Source organism: Galeopterus variegatus, unplaced genomic scaffold (genome assembly GCF_000696425.1).
Source record: "Galeopterus variegatus unplaced genomic scaffold, G_variegatus-3.0.2 Scaffold883, whole genome shotgun sequence".
Classification (NCBI taxonomy): Eukaryota; Metazoa; Chordata; class Mammalia; order Dermoptera; family Cynocephalidae; genus Galeopterus; species Galeopterus variegatus.
The window spans coordinates 521,446-539,161 of NW_007726994.1; the positions used below are offsets into that span (position 1 = coordinate 521,446).

Consider the following 17,716-nt stretch of genomic DNA (forward strand, 5'->3'; position numbering starts at 1 on the left):
CAAACATATTTCAAAACATTTTTATATTGAGAATTCTTGCATGGACATCATGAGGAAAAAAAAATTACTACTACTCTATCCCAAGGTTAAGATGATTAATGGGACAGTTGTTGGCTACTCAAACAGAAATGTAAATTGAAACCCTATGTGGCTAAATGGTTCTGAGCTATTTCTAAACACTAAATTCTATATCTTCTTTCCAGTGTTAAAATAAGCAAATACAATTAGTTTATATGTTTTTCAGAGGGGGGAGTTGCAGTATTACATTGCAATTAACTTGCTCTCTTCTCTTCTGAATAATACAGTTGTTGGAACTGTCAGCCAAGGGACCTCCCCCCCCCCCCTTTTTTTTGGAACACTTTTTTAACTCTAAAAAGTAACAAGTTTTTTAAATTAATTGAGAGAAAACAGCTGAAATCTTGCACTGAAAGGGTTAAGTCGACATGAAAGAATTCATTTCCACTTTAATGACCTAGCCTTGCTGGGTTAGGACGATGGGGAACGTGATTCTGACTTGTACTCCTATTGCCAATTAACACCTCCTATAACAGGTTGCCTCAGCTAGTCATTGAAGCTCAGGCAGTAGAAATAGTTTACATGCAGCTTGTTTTTCACACTAGTTGTTTAATACTCACAAAATTAAAGTATTAAAAGGTTGTTTCTTACCTTGCTGGGTAAGAGATAAACAATATAGTTATTTGTATATTTTTGAATTTGCTTCTCTTGTGTTCAGCTTTTTTTTTTTTTTAAAAAAAGGGAGGTTTTACTTGAAGAAACTGAAAGTGGTGGTTTCATCAAATTGTTAAATTTTATGATAGAATTTGTTGAGGGTTATATTGGATACCATAAAATTAAGAATTATTTTCTGTCAGCTATTCAATATATTATATATTTAGGATTTTCTTTCCCCTTTAAATCGCCTTCCTTTGTTAGTAACGACTATTTTCTTTTTGTTAAAAAAAAATGTATTTTAACAGACTTTAAAAAATAATTCTGAAATGCAGGACCAAATATGCACCTTTAAAAAGCCATCATAAAAATAAGTCCTGTCTGATATTTTAATATTAGAGCAACTTTCTTTTGAAGTGTGTAATGTCATTTCCCAAAATAATGTTTTATTTTTAGATATTTTTGGAGTGTTGCAGTTCAGTGGTACTATTTATTTTACATTTCTTTTAAGTGACACTTTGGTTCATGTTTAATCAGCAGGTATTTTAATAACATAATAAGATTGGCTAAATAATTGATACCAGTTCACACTAAGAGAAAGGTGGAGTAATATAACTAATAGTGTTAACAAATTTGTTAAAAGGCCTGAGTAGGTAACACTTTAAGGCGTTAGTTTTTATGCTGTTATAATGGCAAATGCCTTTTTTTTTTTTTTTTTAACACTTATTCAACAAGGGCTACCCAAGTAAAAGTCACAGCTATTTATGCTGGATCAGATTTTAACCTAAATGGAATAAACAACAACCCATGTCTCATTCAATTTAACTACAATTAAAGTTTGTGGACCTGGGTGATAATTTCTGTTCTACTAAATGTGGCAGATCAAAACTCATTGTACAGAGGTAAGTTTGATGCCTTTGTGGAGTCCATAACGGATTTTATATCACTAGTTAGATTTTCCTGTGTGAGTAAAGGCTGTGCACACTGCTTGTGCCTGTGGCTGACCTGATTACCCTACAGTTCTGTTAGATACTTGGTGTATACTTTTAGCTAATTTTAAAGGTATGGATTTCCCCCTTTTAAAACAACCTTATTTTAGAGTCAGACTTACGTAAGTGATTGCGAAGTTGCCTGTAGGAACTGAGTATTGAGGATTTATACAGCAAAAGTAATTCTTTCAATTTCTTGTTTTTATGAGGGATGTGTGCATTTTAGTTTTGTGTTATTTACAGAAATGTGTAAGTGTAAATCATATTCCAGTCTTCAAATGGTAACATTCATTTAGGTTTTAACAATAAAGTTGTAGAACATTCAGTTTTTTCTTATTTTACTTAATCTGTTGTCACTGATGTGTGTGTTTTTATTTTATAGTGGAATTGCGTGAAATATAGACCAGTATTCCATTTTTTTCTTAAGTACCACTTTACTTACACCAGTGCCTTCAGTTATACTAGTAGTCGTTATTAAAGCACCTTGAAGTTTAACTTACATCATATTCAACCTCTAAAAACGATTTTCTGTTTTTGTTGGTGGTAAAATATTTGTTATAAGGTCAGCAGAGTTAACTTGAATAGTTCACACACACTATAAACTGATAATTTTAGATCTATGCTGTTGATTAAGCACCAGAAAGAAGAACATTTTTTCATTACTATTTATAATTACAATAGTAACAGCCTAACCCAATTAAAAAAAATTAAAGAAGTGTTTGGTGGCCAGGTTTTAATTTGATTTATATCATTGTACAGTATTTTTTTTTACCTGTTTACCCAGCATTTAGCTTAGTTTCTTAAACATAACAAGTTCTCAATAAATGAAAGATGACTGAAGTGATTCACATTCTGTACATCTATTCAGGTCTTTTTTAGTTTTATGAATGAGACATGTATAATCTGTCCTATGTGATCACATATGTCCATTTTAGTTGAGTGTAAACCTAGCCTAACAATAGTTAATTCTAACTTGAGAATACAGTTTGTATCAGTTTCTTCTTGTGAAATCTTTCATTTCTCATTAAAGTCACAGGATAGGAAATGAGACATGAGGGCAGTGGTAGTTAAAGGGACTTGGAAACTTTCTGTGGGTAAGGCGTAAAAACCGTTTTGTCTGTTCTGCTGAGTGGCACCTCACAGTCCTGAGACTCTGACTCTGTGGTCCTTACCACCTCATTATCCTGACCATTCCTACTCTATACATTTCCCGTCATTGAATCTCCTGATTCATGCTATTTTTTCCCTTAAGTTATTTAATATTTGAAATAGAGCTATACCTCAATATCTTTATTTGCCTAGGGTATAGCCACCTAGTAAATGAAGTATCTTGAAAATTCTTCATATTTGAGACCTCTGCTTCTGTAATGAATTAGTGTCCACTTTTTATTGTTGTTTATATTTACTCTGTTCTTTAAAATACATTCAAGTAATACTCAAATAATTTTATATGCTTACATATATACAACCATGATTTAATTCTTTGAACAGGTGATATGTTTGAGAACTGTGCTTGCCTTTTAAAAAATTTTTCTATCATTTGTATGCTGTGATTAAAAAAATCAAAAATCCCAGCCTTGTAACACCAAGGTCAAGGGTTTGGATACCCATACTGGCCAGCTGCAAAGAAAAAAAAAATCCCAAATGCTTGTGTGACTTAAATTACCCAGAATACATTTTAATAAAAAGGCATATTTTTGTTTTTGTTATTAGCATATATACTGTGTTACACGTAAATCCAGTAGTGCATTTTGCTCTGCGTAGCCTAATGTGCCCATCTAGATTTCAGAAAATATGTGAAGCACTGAAGTGTTTCCTGTTCTTAATGATTGTACTAACTACTTTTGAATAGGAACAACATCCCAAATTTTCTTTTTATTTTAATACAAAATAGCTCCAGGTGGCAGAGGATTCTAGAATTCTAAACAATGAAAAGGAACTAAGATCACAGAATAAAAGTAGATTTGGGCATCAGAAAATGGGATGGTATGCTGTAGTGGAAAGAGCACATTATTAGAAGTCAGAAATTGCATTTTAGTCCTGGTTGTAATAATTTTTAGCCTTGTGATCTATGCCAGTGTATATTTTGACTACTTCACAAGCTTCTTGATGCCTTCTGTTTAACCACACAACTAAAGTGCTAGGCACATGGGAAATACTTAAGTATTATTTGTAGCCTGGGAATTATCTCTGCCACACATTTGAAAAAAATGATATATTTTTCAGAGTGTGAAAAAGAAACTCCAGATTTTCTCTGATAGGACTGTGTGGCCCATGGAATGATTTGGAAAACTTTAGGTTAAAGATAAACAGATTTTTTTCTCTACCCTAGGATTTTTCTTAGATCCTTTAATATTCTAACATACAACATAAATTTCTGGGCTAGGGTGGATAGTATATTCTGAACTTACTTGACTAGGAATGAACTCTTTGGATGGTATATTTTTGCAGTTTCTTTCTCAAAAAATTTTTAAATCTCTGCCATGTTGCAGAATAACAAAGAATTGATAAAACTTGGTGATATATTGAATGTGAGACTGAAGGAGAGAGTCAACAAAAATTTTGCCTAGATTTCTGGTTTGATACTCAAGATATTAATTAGAATGATAAGTTGGGCAGGTTAGTTTGTAGGGAAACATGGTCAGTTTGATTTTTGAACACTGAATTTGAGATGTCTCCTTTGGGAGACAATATGATGCTGATAGTAAGCTTGTGGAGAACATAAAAATAGCTTCCAATTTAATTGGTCATCAAATGTTTGAACCCTTTCTATAACATTTTTGCCAAATTGAACAGCTATGTGTGATTAACTCCAATTACAGAGAACTCATTAACTCTTTTTTAGATAGCTTGAATCAATATAAGGTTTTTCTGATATTAAACCCAAATTCCCTGTCTCTGTAGCTTCTTCCCAATAGCTCATAGTTCTACACATTATGTAGCCTAAATCAGTGGTTCATAAATTTTAGTGAGTGTTAGAATTACCTGGAAGACTTTTTCAAACCCCAGATTTCTGGGCTCTGCCCCCAGAATTTCTGATTCAGTAAGAATGTGCATTGCTAACAAGTTCCCAGGTGATTCTTTTTTTTTTTTAAAGATGACCGGTTAGGGGATCTTAACCCCTGACGTGGTGCCGTCAGCACCACGCTCAGCCAGTGAGCCAACCGGCCATCCCTATACAGGGATCCAAACCCATGGCCCTGGTGTTATCAGCACCACACTCTCCCGAGTGAGCCACGGGCCAGCCCCCCCAGGTGATTCTTATGGGACTGGTTCAAGGACTATACTTGGAGAACTATTAGTCTAAACTCTGTCTGTCTGACAACCCAGAAGAGGAATTGCTGAGTCATATGGTAGTTCTATTTTTAAGTTTTTGAGGAACTTCCATAATGTTTTCCATAATGGCTGTAACCAATTTACACTCCCACCAACAGTGCACAAGGGTTCCCTTTTCTCCACAACATTGCCTTTCTTTTTATGTTAGGAGAGGATTCCTTCAAGATTGTAAATTAAAATATTCAGTATAGCAGCAGAATAGGGTACTTATTTTTCAACTTAAGGTTATATTGCTGGTTAAGATGGTTGGAGCCATAAGAGATCTCACAGAAAGGGGCTTTCAACAATATTTTTTAATTATAGGTTAAGTTTCTAGGGTTTCTTTGAATTATTAAAAGAACTGTCATGAATGTTCTGGTTCCTGCAAACATCTCTCCTTATTTACTCAAATAATTACTAGGAATAAAAAGTGGGTCAAAAAGTTTGTACAGTTGGAAGCCTCTTGATATACATTGTTCCTTGTTTTTCTGATAGATTATACCAGTTCACATTTCTAACAATAGAGCTGACCGTATTTCTTTTATTATATCTTCTTTGAGGTATAATAAAAGCTTTTTTTTAAATTTAAAAAAACCCACAATGTCTTATGTGTTAATTGGCAATTCTTTAACTAAAGAAGGTCAACTAGGGAGGTTGAATATTTTTGTATTTATTTTATCATGTGTTTCTCATGTAATTAGTCTCTTTGCCCATGTTTCTATTGTGTTTTTGGTATTTTTTAGTTGACCTGTATATTAACCTTTTGTCATAAATATGACAGCTATTTTTTCAGGGTGTTTTGCTTTTTAATTTTTTCAGTATTCAGAAATTTTAGACTGTGTTGTCAATTTTAGTTCCTTTATTTGTTCAGTTGGGTTTGTACCTAAAAAATGTTTCTTTACCCACATCAGATAGACATTCACCAATGTTTTTAGCATAGTTTTTGTTATGCATTGATTTTTTAAAAAGATGTTACTCTTTAATCCATGCGGGTGGTGGTATAACATAAGCAAATTTAGTTTTAAATGCTTCCATTATTAAACCAGAAAAAAGTGAAGAATGGGCCGGCCTGGTGGCGCACTGCTACAGTGCGCCGCTTGGGAGTGCAGCGGCGCTCCCGCCGAGGGTTCGGATCCCACATACAGACCGGTTCCCGCTCACTGGCTGAGCAAAGTGCGGGCACAACACCGAGGGTTGCGATCCCGTTGCCGGGCCAGGTCCGGTACGGGCGTGACACTGAGGGTTGTGATCCATTGCCGGACACGAAAAAAAAAAAAAAAGAAAAGAAAAAAGTGAAGAATTAAAATAGAATATGTTCAATGGTGATAACTTTGAAATCTAAATAAAATGAAACTTTTTGCAATATAATAGTATATCTAGTTTCAACTATAGGTAACCTAAAAGTTGTATAATTAGCTCCAAAAATAGCTTGAGAGCCAAATGTTTTAATATGAACTCTTCCAAATTTTAAAGACATGGATAATTTTTTACACACACATACATTATTAGAACTTGGAAAATGGAAAATTTTGTAATTAGAAAACTTGTAAAGTTTTCCAGTTTATTTTATAAATCAAGCATAATGATATCAAAACCTAACAAATATCACAGAGAAAAAGAAAATGCCAGGCCAATCTCACAAGAAACAAAAACCGTATATAGAAAAATAGTTAATCAGACTTGAACAGTTTATCCCAGAAGTACAAAGGTGGTTTAATACTGGGAAATATTAATGTATTACATCACTGAAGTCAAGGTGAGTGAACCATAGTGGTCTTTGGCTTCAGAAATGTAGGTATGTCATTGACTGACAAAGCTTGCTCAATCTTTGTGTTTTTTTTAATTGTTATTTTTAAAGCAGCACATACATGAATTTCCATGTTAAACTCATTATGAGAGGCTTTTATCTTTTAACAAGGAACTTTAATCCATTTATATATATAACCAATATATTTGATTTTACCTTATGTTGTTTGGTATTTTTGTTGTTCTCCTTTCTTGGTTTCCTACCTTTGTTTTATTGTTTAGTGTTGTGTTTGCTTTTTTTTTTCTCCAGTGACTTGGTACGGTCTGTATTGTGTTTTAATTTTTATGCTGGTTACTTTAAAGTTGTTCAAAAATTGTTAATCCACATTTCTACAATAGTCAAAGTCATCACTTAGATCTCTTATTTCCCCCTCCTTATGTAAGATGGAGAATTTTGTATACTTCATTTATCTCCCCTACCTATGCAGTTACTTGGATAATAATTGTGGGTTGGGGCCTCAGTTATTTATATTATTTAGATCTATCTTTATTTTTAACGGTATTCAATGGTCTTAACAGATTTTTTTTATATAATTGCTTTTACATTTTTTAGCTTCTAATTTTTATTTGGGGGGGTGGGATGCTCAACTGGATCATTTACTCAAGAAGTTCTTTCAAGGAATATATATGGAAATATATTTTCTGAGCTCTCCTATGTTTAGTAATGTATTTGTGGGCTGTCAAACATTTTTAAAAATTGACCAAGTATAAACTTTTTGACACTCAGGTTTCTCTCATAAAACTCTGAAACTTCGTTGTTTTTTATCATTTAATTTTGCGAAGAAATCAATAGTCAATCTGTATTACATTTTTTTCCTGCAGGCATTTTGGTTTTTCTACTTGTATGTTTTAGATGTTTTGCTTTATTCATGTAAAGAAGATTTAGCTAAGTATTTTCAGATATAGTGCTTTCTTCATTGATACTGCTTGACATTAGATGATCCAAAAGTCGAAGATTTTTAATTCAAGAAAATTTTCCTCAGCTTTTTCTTTTCTTATTGACTCTCTCTATTTCTTATTTTAACTTAGAAACAACTGTACTTTTTTAGCTTCGAATTCCTTTCTCTGTACTCCAATTTCATTATATTTCTAATAGTTTTCATCTCTATTTTTTTACTCTATATTCTAGGATATCTTCTAAAGTTTATATTCTGTATCACTGAACTACGTTTGTCATAGTTATTTTTACCCTTGTTTCTCCTGGTGTGATTTTAATTCTTAATTTTTAATCTTTTCATTTTGGTCTGTCCTCTAACTTTCTATTTCAAAGATAAGAAACCTTCTTGCATTCTACTGGTTCCAAGTAGTTTTCTGAAATTTTGTTCATGATTCCTATTTTTTTTAGATGACTTTCTTCTCTTTGCATCATCAGAATGCTGTTCCTCTGGAGTGCCAGAAAACAATGAATGTAGATTGTCCATAGCTCCACATTTTCTTCATTTTGGGGGCTAATTAGGTCATCTTTATGTACAAGTTCTCACATACCTCTTTGAGCTCAGTTTCCAGGGTCTTTAATGGGGTTTTCTTCTACATTGTCTGGTTGTGTGTTATTCTGAACAGGTGAGTATGTAGAAAACAGTCTCACATTACTCACTGCTAGTTGAGGTCATTAATATCTGTCCCATAGACAGTGTTTTACATGAGTTTTCTCTCTCTCAGAATGCGGTTCACTGCTACCAACCCTTCTCTACTTCTTGCCAAGTTTTCATCTTGGAAATTTAGTCTCTGAGGAGGTCAAGAAACAGTAGTAATGGAGGTGAAAGGGGCAACAGGAAATAACACTGGCTGCTATCTCAAAAATAGCACCCATACAATAAAGAAACAGCAGTATGGTTTTCTCTCAGTACATAGCTTGCTGTTAGTATGTTTCTGAACCAGAAGAAAATAGATTGTGAGAAAGTAGCTAAGATCTTTTCACTTACTTGCATGTGGCTTGCTCCCTCTCTCACAGGGTAAATTGGTGGGTATTTTTCTTTTCTGTTCAATTGGCTTGGAGTACCTTAATTTATTGATTCATTCTTTCATCTGGTACTTATTGAGTTCTTACTGTGTGTCAGGCACTTTGGTAGGTACTGGTTATATGTAATGCTGAACAAAACAGAGTATTTCTTCCTTCACTGATGGCAGAAATAGTTTCTGGATTCTGTCAGTAACACATTTTGGTGATGGTGTGATGTTTTATTTCCCCCTTTTTTCTAAATAAATACTTTCTGGCAAGTTGGGAAAGGCTGTATTAATAACTACAGTCTACACTAGTTTATATTATTTCTCCATATAAAAATTTTTTAAGTTGCTCTGGATCCAGGAATAATTTTATGAATACAGTGTTCATTATCCTAACCTTTTTTTAAAAAAGGTTTTGTTTTTAAAGACTGATAAATAATAATTGTATATATTTGTAGGTTGTTATTATGATATTTTGATACGCCTGTACATTGTGGAATGATCAAATAAGGCTAATTAACATATCTATCACCTTAGCTATCTATCATTTCTTTGTGGTGAGAACATTTAAAATCCACTCTTTTATTTTGAAATATATAATACATTATTATAACTATAGTTACAATGCTGTGCATTATTAGATCACCAGAACTTATTCCTTCTTTCTGTCTGAAACTTTGTCATTATCATAACCTTAAAGTATTCTCCAAAACCTCTCATCACAACTAACTTACTACTGGCTTCATCTTTTACTTAATCTTTCTAATCTATCATAGTTAAATTAATAAAATTATCATATCCCTAAAATTATATTTTACATGATGTCTTCAGCAAGTGTTTTGGCCTGATAGTAATTTAGCCTACTGCAGAGTTTTCGTTCTGAAAGATGTTCTTATCTATTTGAAAACAATAAAGCTGTATTAGGCAATAATAGATGAAGGATTTGACCATTTTTTAACTTCATTGCCTGGCATTTATTATTAACAGTAAAATTTGAGGGGCTTGATTTTTCTTGCCACTGTCTAGAAAAGTAAATAAAAAGAGGAAATTTTTGTGTGTGATTCGTGTATTTAGAGAAAACTTATTCTAGAACTTTTTATACTTAATGCTTCCAGTAGATGTTATGAGCTTTTAAACAAAACAAAATCACATAATTTAACATATAAATAGACAAGAAGATATACAAAGTACATATAGACCTGTAAGTGTGGAATGTAATGAGTGAAGTAATTGTTTAATTTCAGTAAATAAAAACACAAAGGCGAGCAAATACATTGACTTACAATTTGGATAGCTAACATGTTTCTTATGTAATTTGTAATAGAGTTATTGCCAGGGAACGGAACTTTAAACAAAATGGAACCTGGAAATTGTAAGTCACATCTCATTGTAATTTCCGAGATTGGCCAGTATTAAAAAGCAAGAAATTTTCTCTATGCAAATTGGGTCAGAATCACATTTATGAGATTGTAGGCATCTTGAGGGTAAGGATTATATATAAGTGGCTGTGTGCAGCTGAATGTTATAGTCAAAAATGTTTGTTTTTTTTCATAAAGGAGATATAATCCTTACGGAGAAACATACTATCTTCCTTAGGCTATAATAAGATTAATAGTAATATTCATTTTAAAGGTAGTGGTCAGGATTTTGGAATTATTTTCCAATTAGCTACACCTGTCTCAACTAGTTTGTTCACACCTGGAGCAATTATGTTAAATTTGTTGTTGTTTAGGAGGAGGGGAACAATTTCATAAGGTGAAGTGCAGAGTATGTTGTTCACAGCTCTTTCATCTAGGGATTAGAAGTCTTCTTCCCCCTTCCCCCAACAAAACCTATGAATTTGCAAAATGATCCCATAGTCCCTATCTTAACGTGCTTTCTTTAGCTGAATATCAAAAAGCTCAGAGAATATGTTAGTCCTTCCGTTAGTTAATCATGCTAGCCAGCAGCATTTTACATTCATGTTGTGGTAGGATGTGTGGCTCATTGGTGCATAGCCAAAGTAGACTAGCATTGCTGAGACTTCTGCTTTATATCCATTGGAAACTTGTCTCGGTACTAAGTTTTATCTGTTTTCTGCAGGTTTGATATTTGCAAACATGTTATAATGGAATAAAGGACACTTGACATGTTTTTCCAGAACTTTTTAATAACAGTCAAGTTTATATGACATGTAACTTTAAATTTAAACTCATAAACTGTGTTTATAATAATTAATGTACTTTTTTTCTAGGGGCCACCTACAGATGCTCCTGCAGTGGACACAGCAGAACAAGTCTATATCTCTTCCTTGGCACTGTTAAAAGTAAGTAATGAATGGAGTTATTTGCTGTAGAGTTCTCCATTGCATTGTTTCTCCGCCTTTCGGCTAAGATCAAGTGTGGAGATCTCTGTTGCTCTCACTGTATCTTTTACTTTGGAATATTTGCTGCCTTAATTCTCTCAGACATAAGCTATTATTTTAAGTACACTTATAAAACAGAATATTTTATTTGTACCAAAACAAAATTAGGTTATTAAAAAAGAATCAAAGGGACCAAAGGTCTCAAAAAATGCACTTCGTGTTCATGTATTTTCCTTTTTTACAGATGTTAAAACATGGCCGTGCTGGAGTTCCGATGGAAGTTATGGGTCTGATGCTTGGAGAATTTGTTGATGATTACACCGTCAGAGTGATTGATGTGTTTGCTATGCCACAGTCAGGAACAGTGAGTACTTTTATGGTTGCCTGCTGCAAGTAAATGTGTTTTTTTTTCTTTTCCTATGCAAATAACTTTCATCATATTATATTTTCTCTTTCCAATAGGAAAAAATAATCATAAGATTAATGATAGTAATTTCTAGATTGTATTGAATTATTAATTTTTTAAATGCATCATGAATTCTTATAGTATACAAACTGAATGACGCTAATGCTAAATTTCTTTACTCATTCCTACAGCTTTAACTAGCATAACATACTGTATTTCAAAATTAGTTACCCTATAATAGCCAGGTAGTAGTTTGGTTAGTTTGAACGCTTGGTTCAAAAGATTTCAGAGACTCTTACTTAGATTTTTAATTCACATATATTACTGTCTTGTTCCCATTGTTTTGAAATACGTTCTTTTTTTAATGTTTTGTATATGCTGATGAATGACTTTTAAGCTTTTACTATTAAAAAATGTTAGGTTGTTAATACAAAAAAACAAAAAAACAAAAACCCTATATTGAACCTTCGTTCTTTTTGCTTAGGCATGGTAATTCATTTATGTGAACCCTAGACCATACATATTTTGAAAGCCATCTACGCTACCTGTTTAGCGTGTATTGTTCTTCCTAAAAGTTTTTTGTTTATTTTGTTTTGCCTTTTTGTTTAATGCATTGGACTTACCTAGAACCGTGTGCATTTAGATTGAAAGAAAATGGCCCCAAAACAATAACCATGCTACCTACCTTTTAAAAAAATAACACATATCCTTCTTGCCTGTTTGCCTAAAAGATAGTGTGTCTGTTTTTCTGATATATGTTTTTTCTCTGATAATGCAACATTTCTTTTACTGTGCCTTGTAAGATACCTGTCTTAAAGGAATTGTTGTCATAAAGATGTTCTATTTGAGTCTTCTTTCTATGAGTTTACTTTGATAGGGTAGACACTAGAGAACAAATTGTATTTTTAAGTAATTCTATATATATGAATAAGCATTTTAGAGTAATTGTTACAGAATGCAATATATTTGTAAATAATGCAAAATATGGAGAAACACTCAACTTTTTTTCTAAATGTTTGTTGAGGTAGACTAATTTGGATTTACTAATTTTGTCCACCTGGTTATTAATTGTATTTATTTTGTACTTTTGGATATAGAGAAACACTCTACATATTAACTAAAGATTTGCATTTAAATCTTAGGCTATTATTACTTGTATCTATTTTTCATGTCAATATATAAAACACTTAATAAAATTAACTTATTTCTGTTGAGTGTGGTCCTTATGTAGATAACCATTATAATAAATGCTTCTTGAGCTTTAATCTCATTATTTTCATGTAAATGCTTGTTTTACAATATAAAATAGAAAATTTTGATCCCCATGTTCATTCTACGTAGAATTAAAAAGTTTTTCTTCTGTCACAAGAGTCAGCAAACTTTCTGTAAAGACATATCTATGTTGCATATTCTTTTTTAAAAAACAGTCCTTTTAAAATGTAAAAAGCCGTTCTTAGCCTGTAGACAGCAGATTGCATACCTTTGTTCTTAAGGATACACTCTCTATTGGAATTATACTGTAGGCAGCAGATTGAATACCCTATTCTTTTTTTTTTTTTTTTTTGTCTTTTGTCTTTTGTCTTTTTTCCGTGTCCGGCAACGGATCGCAACCCTCAGTGTTGCCCCCGTACCGGACCGGGACCGGCTACGGGATCGCAACCCTCGGTGTTGCTCCCGCACCTCGCTCAGCCAGTGAGTGGGAACCGGTCTGTATGTGGGATCCGAACCCTCGGGCGGGAGCGCCGCCGCGCTTCCCAAGCGGCGCACTATCCAGTGCGCCACCGGGCCGGCCCGAATACCCTATTCTTAAGGATGTAATTGGAATTATCAGTATACTGTTTGTTTTGGTGGGAAAGAAGTGCTTATGTTAACTGGTTTGTTTAAGTAGATTAGATTTAGATTCCTGGTATTAAAGGGAAGCCATATATAATATATAATAATATACTATAGTATATAATACCAGTGTTCTATCACCCGAGAAAGGATATGACCCCTGTTTATTAGTCCATGTTCTAAAATCTTATTTTAGTTGAACTAGCAAAATAATGCAGCATTTAAGAGATTTGGTTACTGACGTCTCCAGTGGGGAGTTTTTTGTGATTGCTTTTATGTTTGAGGCAATAAATTATCTTCCTTCTTTGAAATGTTTACATTATTGGAAAAAAAAAGACTTGAGGTTGTTTCATTGTAATAGCTGAGTAGTTGTAGAACTTTGGATGGGATGGAAGAGTTGTAGTCCTTACCAGTTATCAGAGGATGGCATTAGGCAGTATGCTTGCCTAAACAGATCTAACCTAAAGTTATGGTTGGTTCATTCATTTGGCATTTCTGGTAAATACATACATAGCAATGGCCATAAACTCTTAAAGGATCTTGAAAGTTGTTTTAACTCATTAGCTAACAGCAGTTTGGTATTTGACAATTTTATAGGCTTTATTGATATAAGGTTTATAACTGACTTGAGTACGTATCAAAACCTATAAAATGATTTTGGTTCCTCCCAAATAACATACATAGGCGTAGCTTTTTGTTATTTACATCATAATATAAAGATGCTTTTTTTTTCAAAGTTATAAGAGCTAAGCATTTTTCTTTCCTTCTGAACTAGGGTGTCAGTGTGGAGGCAGTTGATCCAGTGTTCCAAGCCAAAATGTTGGATATGTTGAAGCAGACAGGAAGGTAAGTATTTTAAATGATTATTTAAAGAAATAACGGGAAATATTTTTAGAAACATACCTCAAAGTATGGGTGTTTATGAACATTATTCCTAGAAAAAAAAAAACCCATGTACTTGATATAAAAATATCTATCTGTATCAGTGTTATCCACTGCCTGCCTGTCTAGTATCTCTTTCCTCTGCAATCAAAGACATTTCCAATCAGAGAACTTCCTCATGTTAAAATTCTTGACATGTCACATAGTAAGCTTGGGCCATAGTTTTTCTCTGTTTAGCATATGGGGTTACCATCTACCACTTATAACTGAAAGAGTTTTCACATTCCATATATTTGAGAGTTGCAACTGAATGTGATTCTGAATATTTAATTACATTTGTAGGCACATGAGTTTTAAAAACAGAGAAAGTAGAATCCAAATATTCTTAAATTTTTTTCCTCAGACTAAATCTTTCAATAGTTGTCATTCTCTTGCTCAAATTCTTCTACTGTAGAAAAAACTTCAAAATTAATGTTAGCAAAAGGCTCAGCAGCTGAGCAGAACAGTGCAAATTGGTTTTTGACTGAGTTCCTAGTTCTACTGCTGGTTTAATTGATATTTAATCCTTTCACAACAGTGGATCCTGATGTCCATTGTTAGAAATGTACTCTGTGTCTGGAAAATCTAACTCCCAGAGCTAAGGAGTTAAAGAGTAGATATTTACTTGAATGCTGAAAGGGTAAAAACTGGCTCTGAGAAAGTGTGGTAACAAGGTGAAAAACTGAAAGCCTTATCTACCACTGCTAATATGCATCTCTTAATGATAGCACTCCTTTGTCACACTTACTCATTTCCATGTTTTCTGGATAATATGGTGTATGATTTCAGTGTTCCTAATGGTGCTTTTTCACACCTGTGTGTTTTTCATCTCTTCTTAATTTATACCCCGTTAGTGTGTTGTTTCTTTTCATATCATAAATGTATTACTTGTTCTGTTCTGAGCATTTGAATGCCCTCTTTGTTTCAGGCCTGAGATGGTTGTTGGTTGGTATCACAGTCACCCTGGCTTTGGTTGTTGGCTTTCTGGTGTGGATATCAACACTCAGCAGAGCTTTGAAGCCTTGTCGGAGAGAGCTGTGGCAGTGGTTGTGGATCCCATTCAGAGTGTAAAAGGAAAGGTAGAGTAGATTCTATCTTTATTGCCATCTACTGCCACATTCTGTTTACATATATGTTAGGTAAAAACCCATTTTGTTTAAAGCAGGATTCTGAATTACACAGAAAACCAATGTTTACTTAAAACAACAAACAAGAAACTGTACAAGTCGATAAATGTGTCTTGGTATTATCAGCAATTTACTATTTAGAGATTTATTTCTACTTTAATGACCTATTGTCTCATCATTATGAATGTTTATTTTTAAATTTTTTAAATTTTATAAAATTAGGACTGTTAAACCATGCTAAAAGCCTACTATACACATTTTATTAATATTTTAATAAACATTTCTGTACCTTTATTTCCAAATAGTGAATTTGGAATAAGCACATTTAAAAAATCCATTTAAAAGGCTCTGATTTGCAAACATTGTGCAGGACATATTCTGGAGTTGTATGTTCCAAATATTTTAGACAACGAAAACTTGCCCCAAAGATTTGGTCTCAACTATTCACATTTTTTGGAGTGAGGACACAGATGAATGCTTAAATATGCTAAGTGATTCTGAAAGGAGATTAACTTGCAAAGCATATTGGATTATAGCTGTTCTTTGTTGAAATCTCTTTTGTTCTTGTTTAGTTCTTTTTTTTTTTTTTTTGTTCGTTCTTTCTTTCTTTCTTTCTTTTTTTTTTCTTTCTTTCTTTCTAGCCCCATATGCCATTTTCCTATTTCCTGCCTCATGACAGCAGGGAGCAGCTCTATTATCACCTTCACAGAGCTGTCTGCAAATGTGAGAGGCAATTCGATTTTGCTCAACCACAGGGAGAGTGGATTAGAAAAACTACAGAACATACAGAAATTGGCTAGGTGGTTACTGCTTTAAAACACTGCTGAGGTGTCTTGTTTGAGCATGTACTTGCATTGTAGTGCAGAATAATTGTTAAAATAAAATCACAGTACATTTATGAAATCCTTTTTATGCAGGTTTTACAAATAATTTTTAGAGCACTTAGAAATAAATATTAACTTGATATCTATCAGACCTGGAGTTTGATAGCAGTGCAGATTACATTTACATCTGCTCACCAGCTCAAACAAACTAAACATGGCTGTTAAAACATGGAGTTTTTATCTGTCATGAATTTGAAGTTGAATGTTTTCTGATATCATGTTATTATGATATATAAAAATTGAGGTCTTCTCTAAATTATGATCTTATTAGATGTGATATAGCTTTTCAAGGCAGAAACTGTCCACAAAAACAATAATAATAGAAACTGATATACTAGACAATTCAGACTGGATAAGTGCTGATTCTTGCTGTATGCCCATATTTTAATTTATTTACTCTTTTTCTTCTTTTTTTTACTAAATGTATTGTTATTTAACTGATATAGATAAAAGGAGTTGAAATCCTTGATTTTTATTAGTTTTATGAATTAAAGTACAGTATAATACTTAAGTTTAACTCTCTGATATTTGACTCATAAGTAATTCAAGTAATAATTATTATTTTAGAAATATAACAATTATTTGTTAAAGCCCAACCATCACAATATTTACAAGTAATAATTGAAGCTTAATTGTAAATATAACTAGAGTTGAGTTCTATTTTGTTGTAATATTTTGAATGGAAGTTTTAGTTTCCAAACCTAGTTTAAGTATTGTATATTATTGGTATTTGCATTGTTTGTTTCTAATTAATTGTAATTCATATTAAAAATGAATTTCATTTAAAAATTACTTGTGTCATATGACTGTTGGCAATGTTAAATATGGCTTTTAAAAAATGTTATATATAAAATTACTTTATGAAATAATATGTATCACTATTTTCATATGTCATGAAAACTATTTTGGAAAAAAATTAGTATAAATATCTGTCATTGATGATTCACATCGCTTATTGTATCTAACATATAAATTCATCCAATTCTATCACCCGAAATAAGGATCCAGTTCTTTGTCAGTAATGCAACTTCACCTATAAGGTGTCTGAATTTGATTTTAATTTATGGTTCTTTCAGTGTCAAGACCTCTGAACACTGTGAACCAAATTAAATACTAATAAATCCATGGCCAGAATGTTCTAGTTAAATGATTAAACATAAGAACATAAACTTATAAAAATGAAGAATAGCATGGGACTCTCCCTCTCCATTCCCTGCATGTGATTTATCAAAGCTGTCAAAATATTTGGTATGGCAATGATTAGATCGAAAGTTAAAATGGCAATCTATATGTAAATGATGTAAGTCGGGTCTCTGTTCACTTTTCTTTTTAAACCTCTTTCCTGTATACTTTTATATTTTCATTTTTATAAATTCCAATATTATCTTTCTGTTTTTGAGTGATGAGATAAGCATGGATTCTTTCTCAATTGATTCAGAGTAAGCTTACCTTTATCTTTATTGAATAATTGCTGTTTG

General features: G+C 32.7%; 1 protein-coding gene across 2 annotated transcripts in view; it reads left to right on the plus strand.

Moving 5' to 3' along the window:
- The window catches only part of PSMD14 (proteasome (prosome, macropain) 26S subunit, non-ATPase, 14), a 96,472-nt gene that overhangs the window by 40,019 nt on the left and 38,737 nt on the right, over positions 1-17,716 (plus strand). For both annotated transcript variants that reach the window (XM_008573164.1, XM_008573163.1), the window contains exons 4-7: positions 10,957-11,028; positions 11,312-11,431; positions 14,082-14,152; positions 15,156-15,306. In XM_008573164.1, coding sequence (XP_008571386.1) covers positions 10,957-11,028; positions 11,312-11,431; positions 14,082-14,152; positions 15,156-15,306 — 414 coding nt within the window. The remainder of the gene's footprint in view (positions 1-10,956; positions 11,029-11,311; positions 11,432-14,081; positions 14,153-15,155; positions 15,307-17,716) is intronic.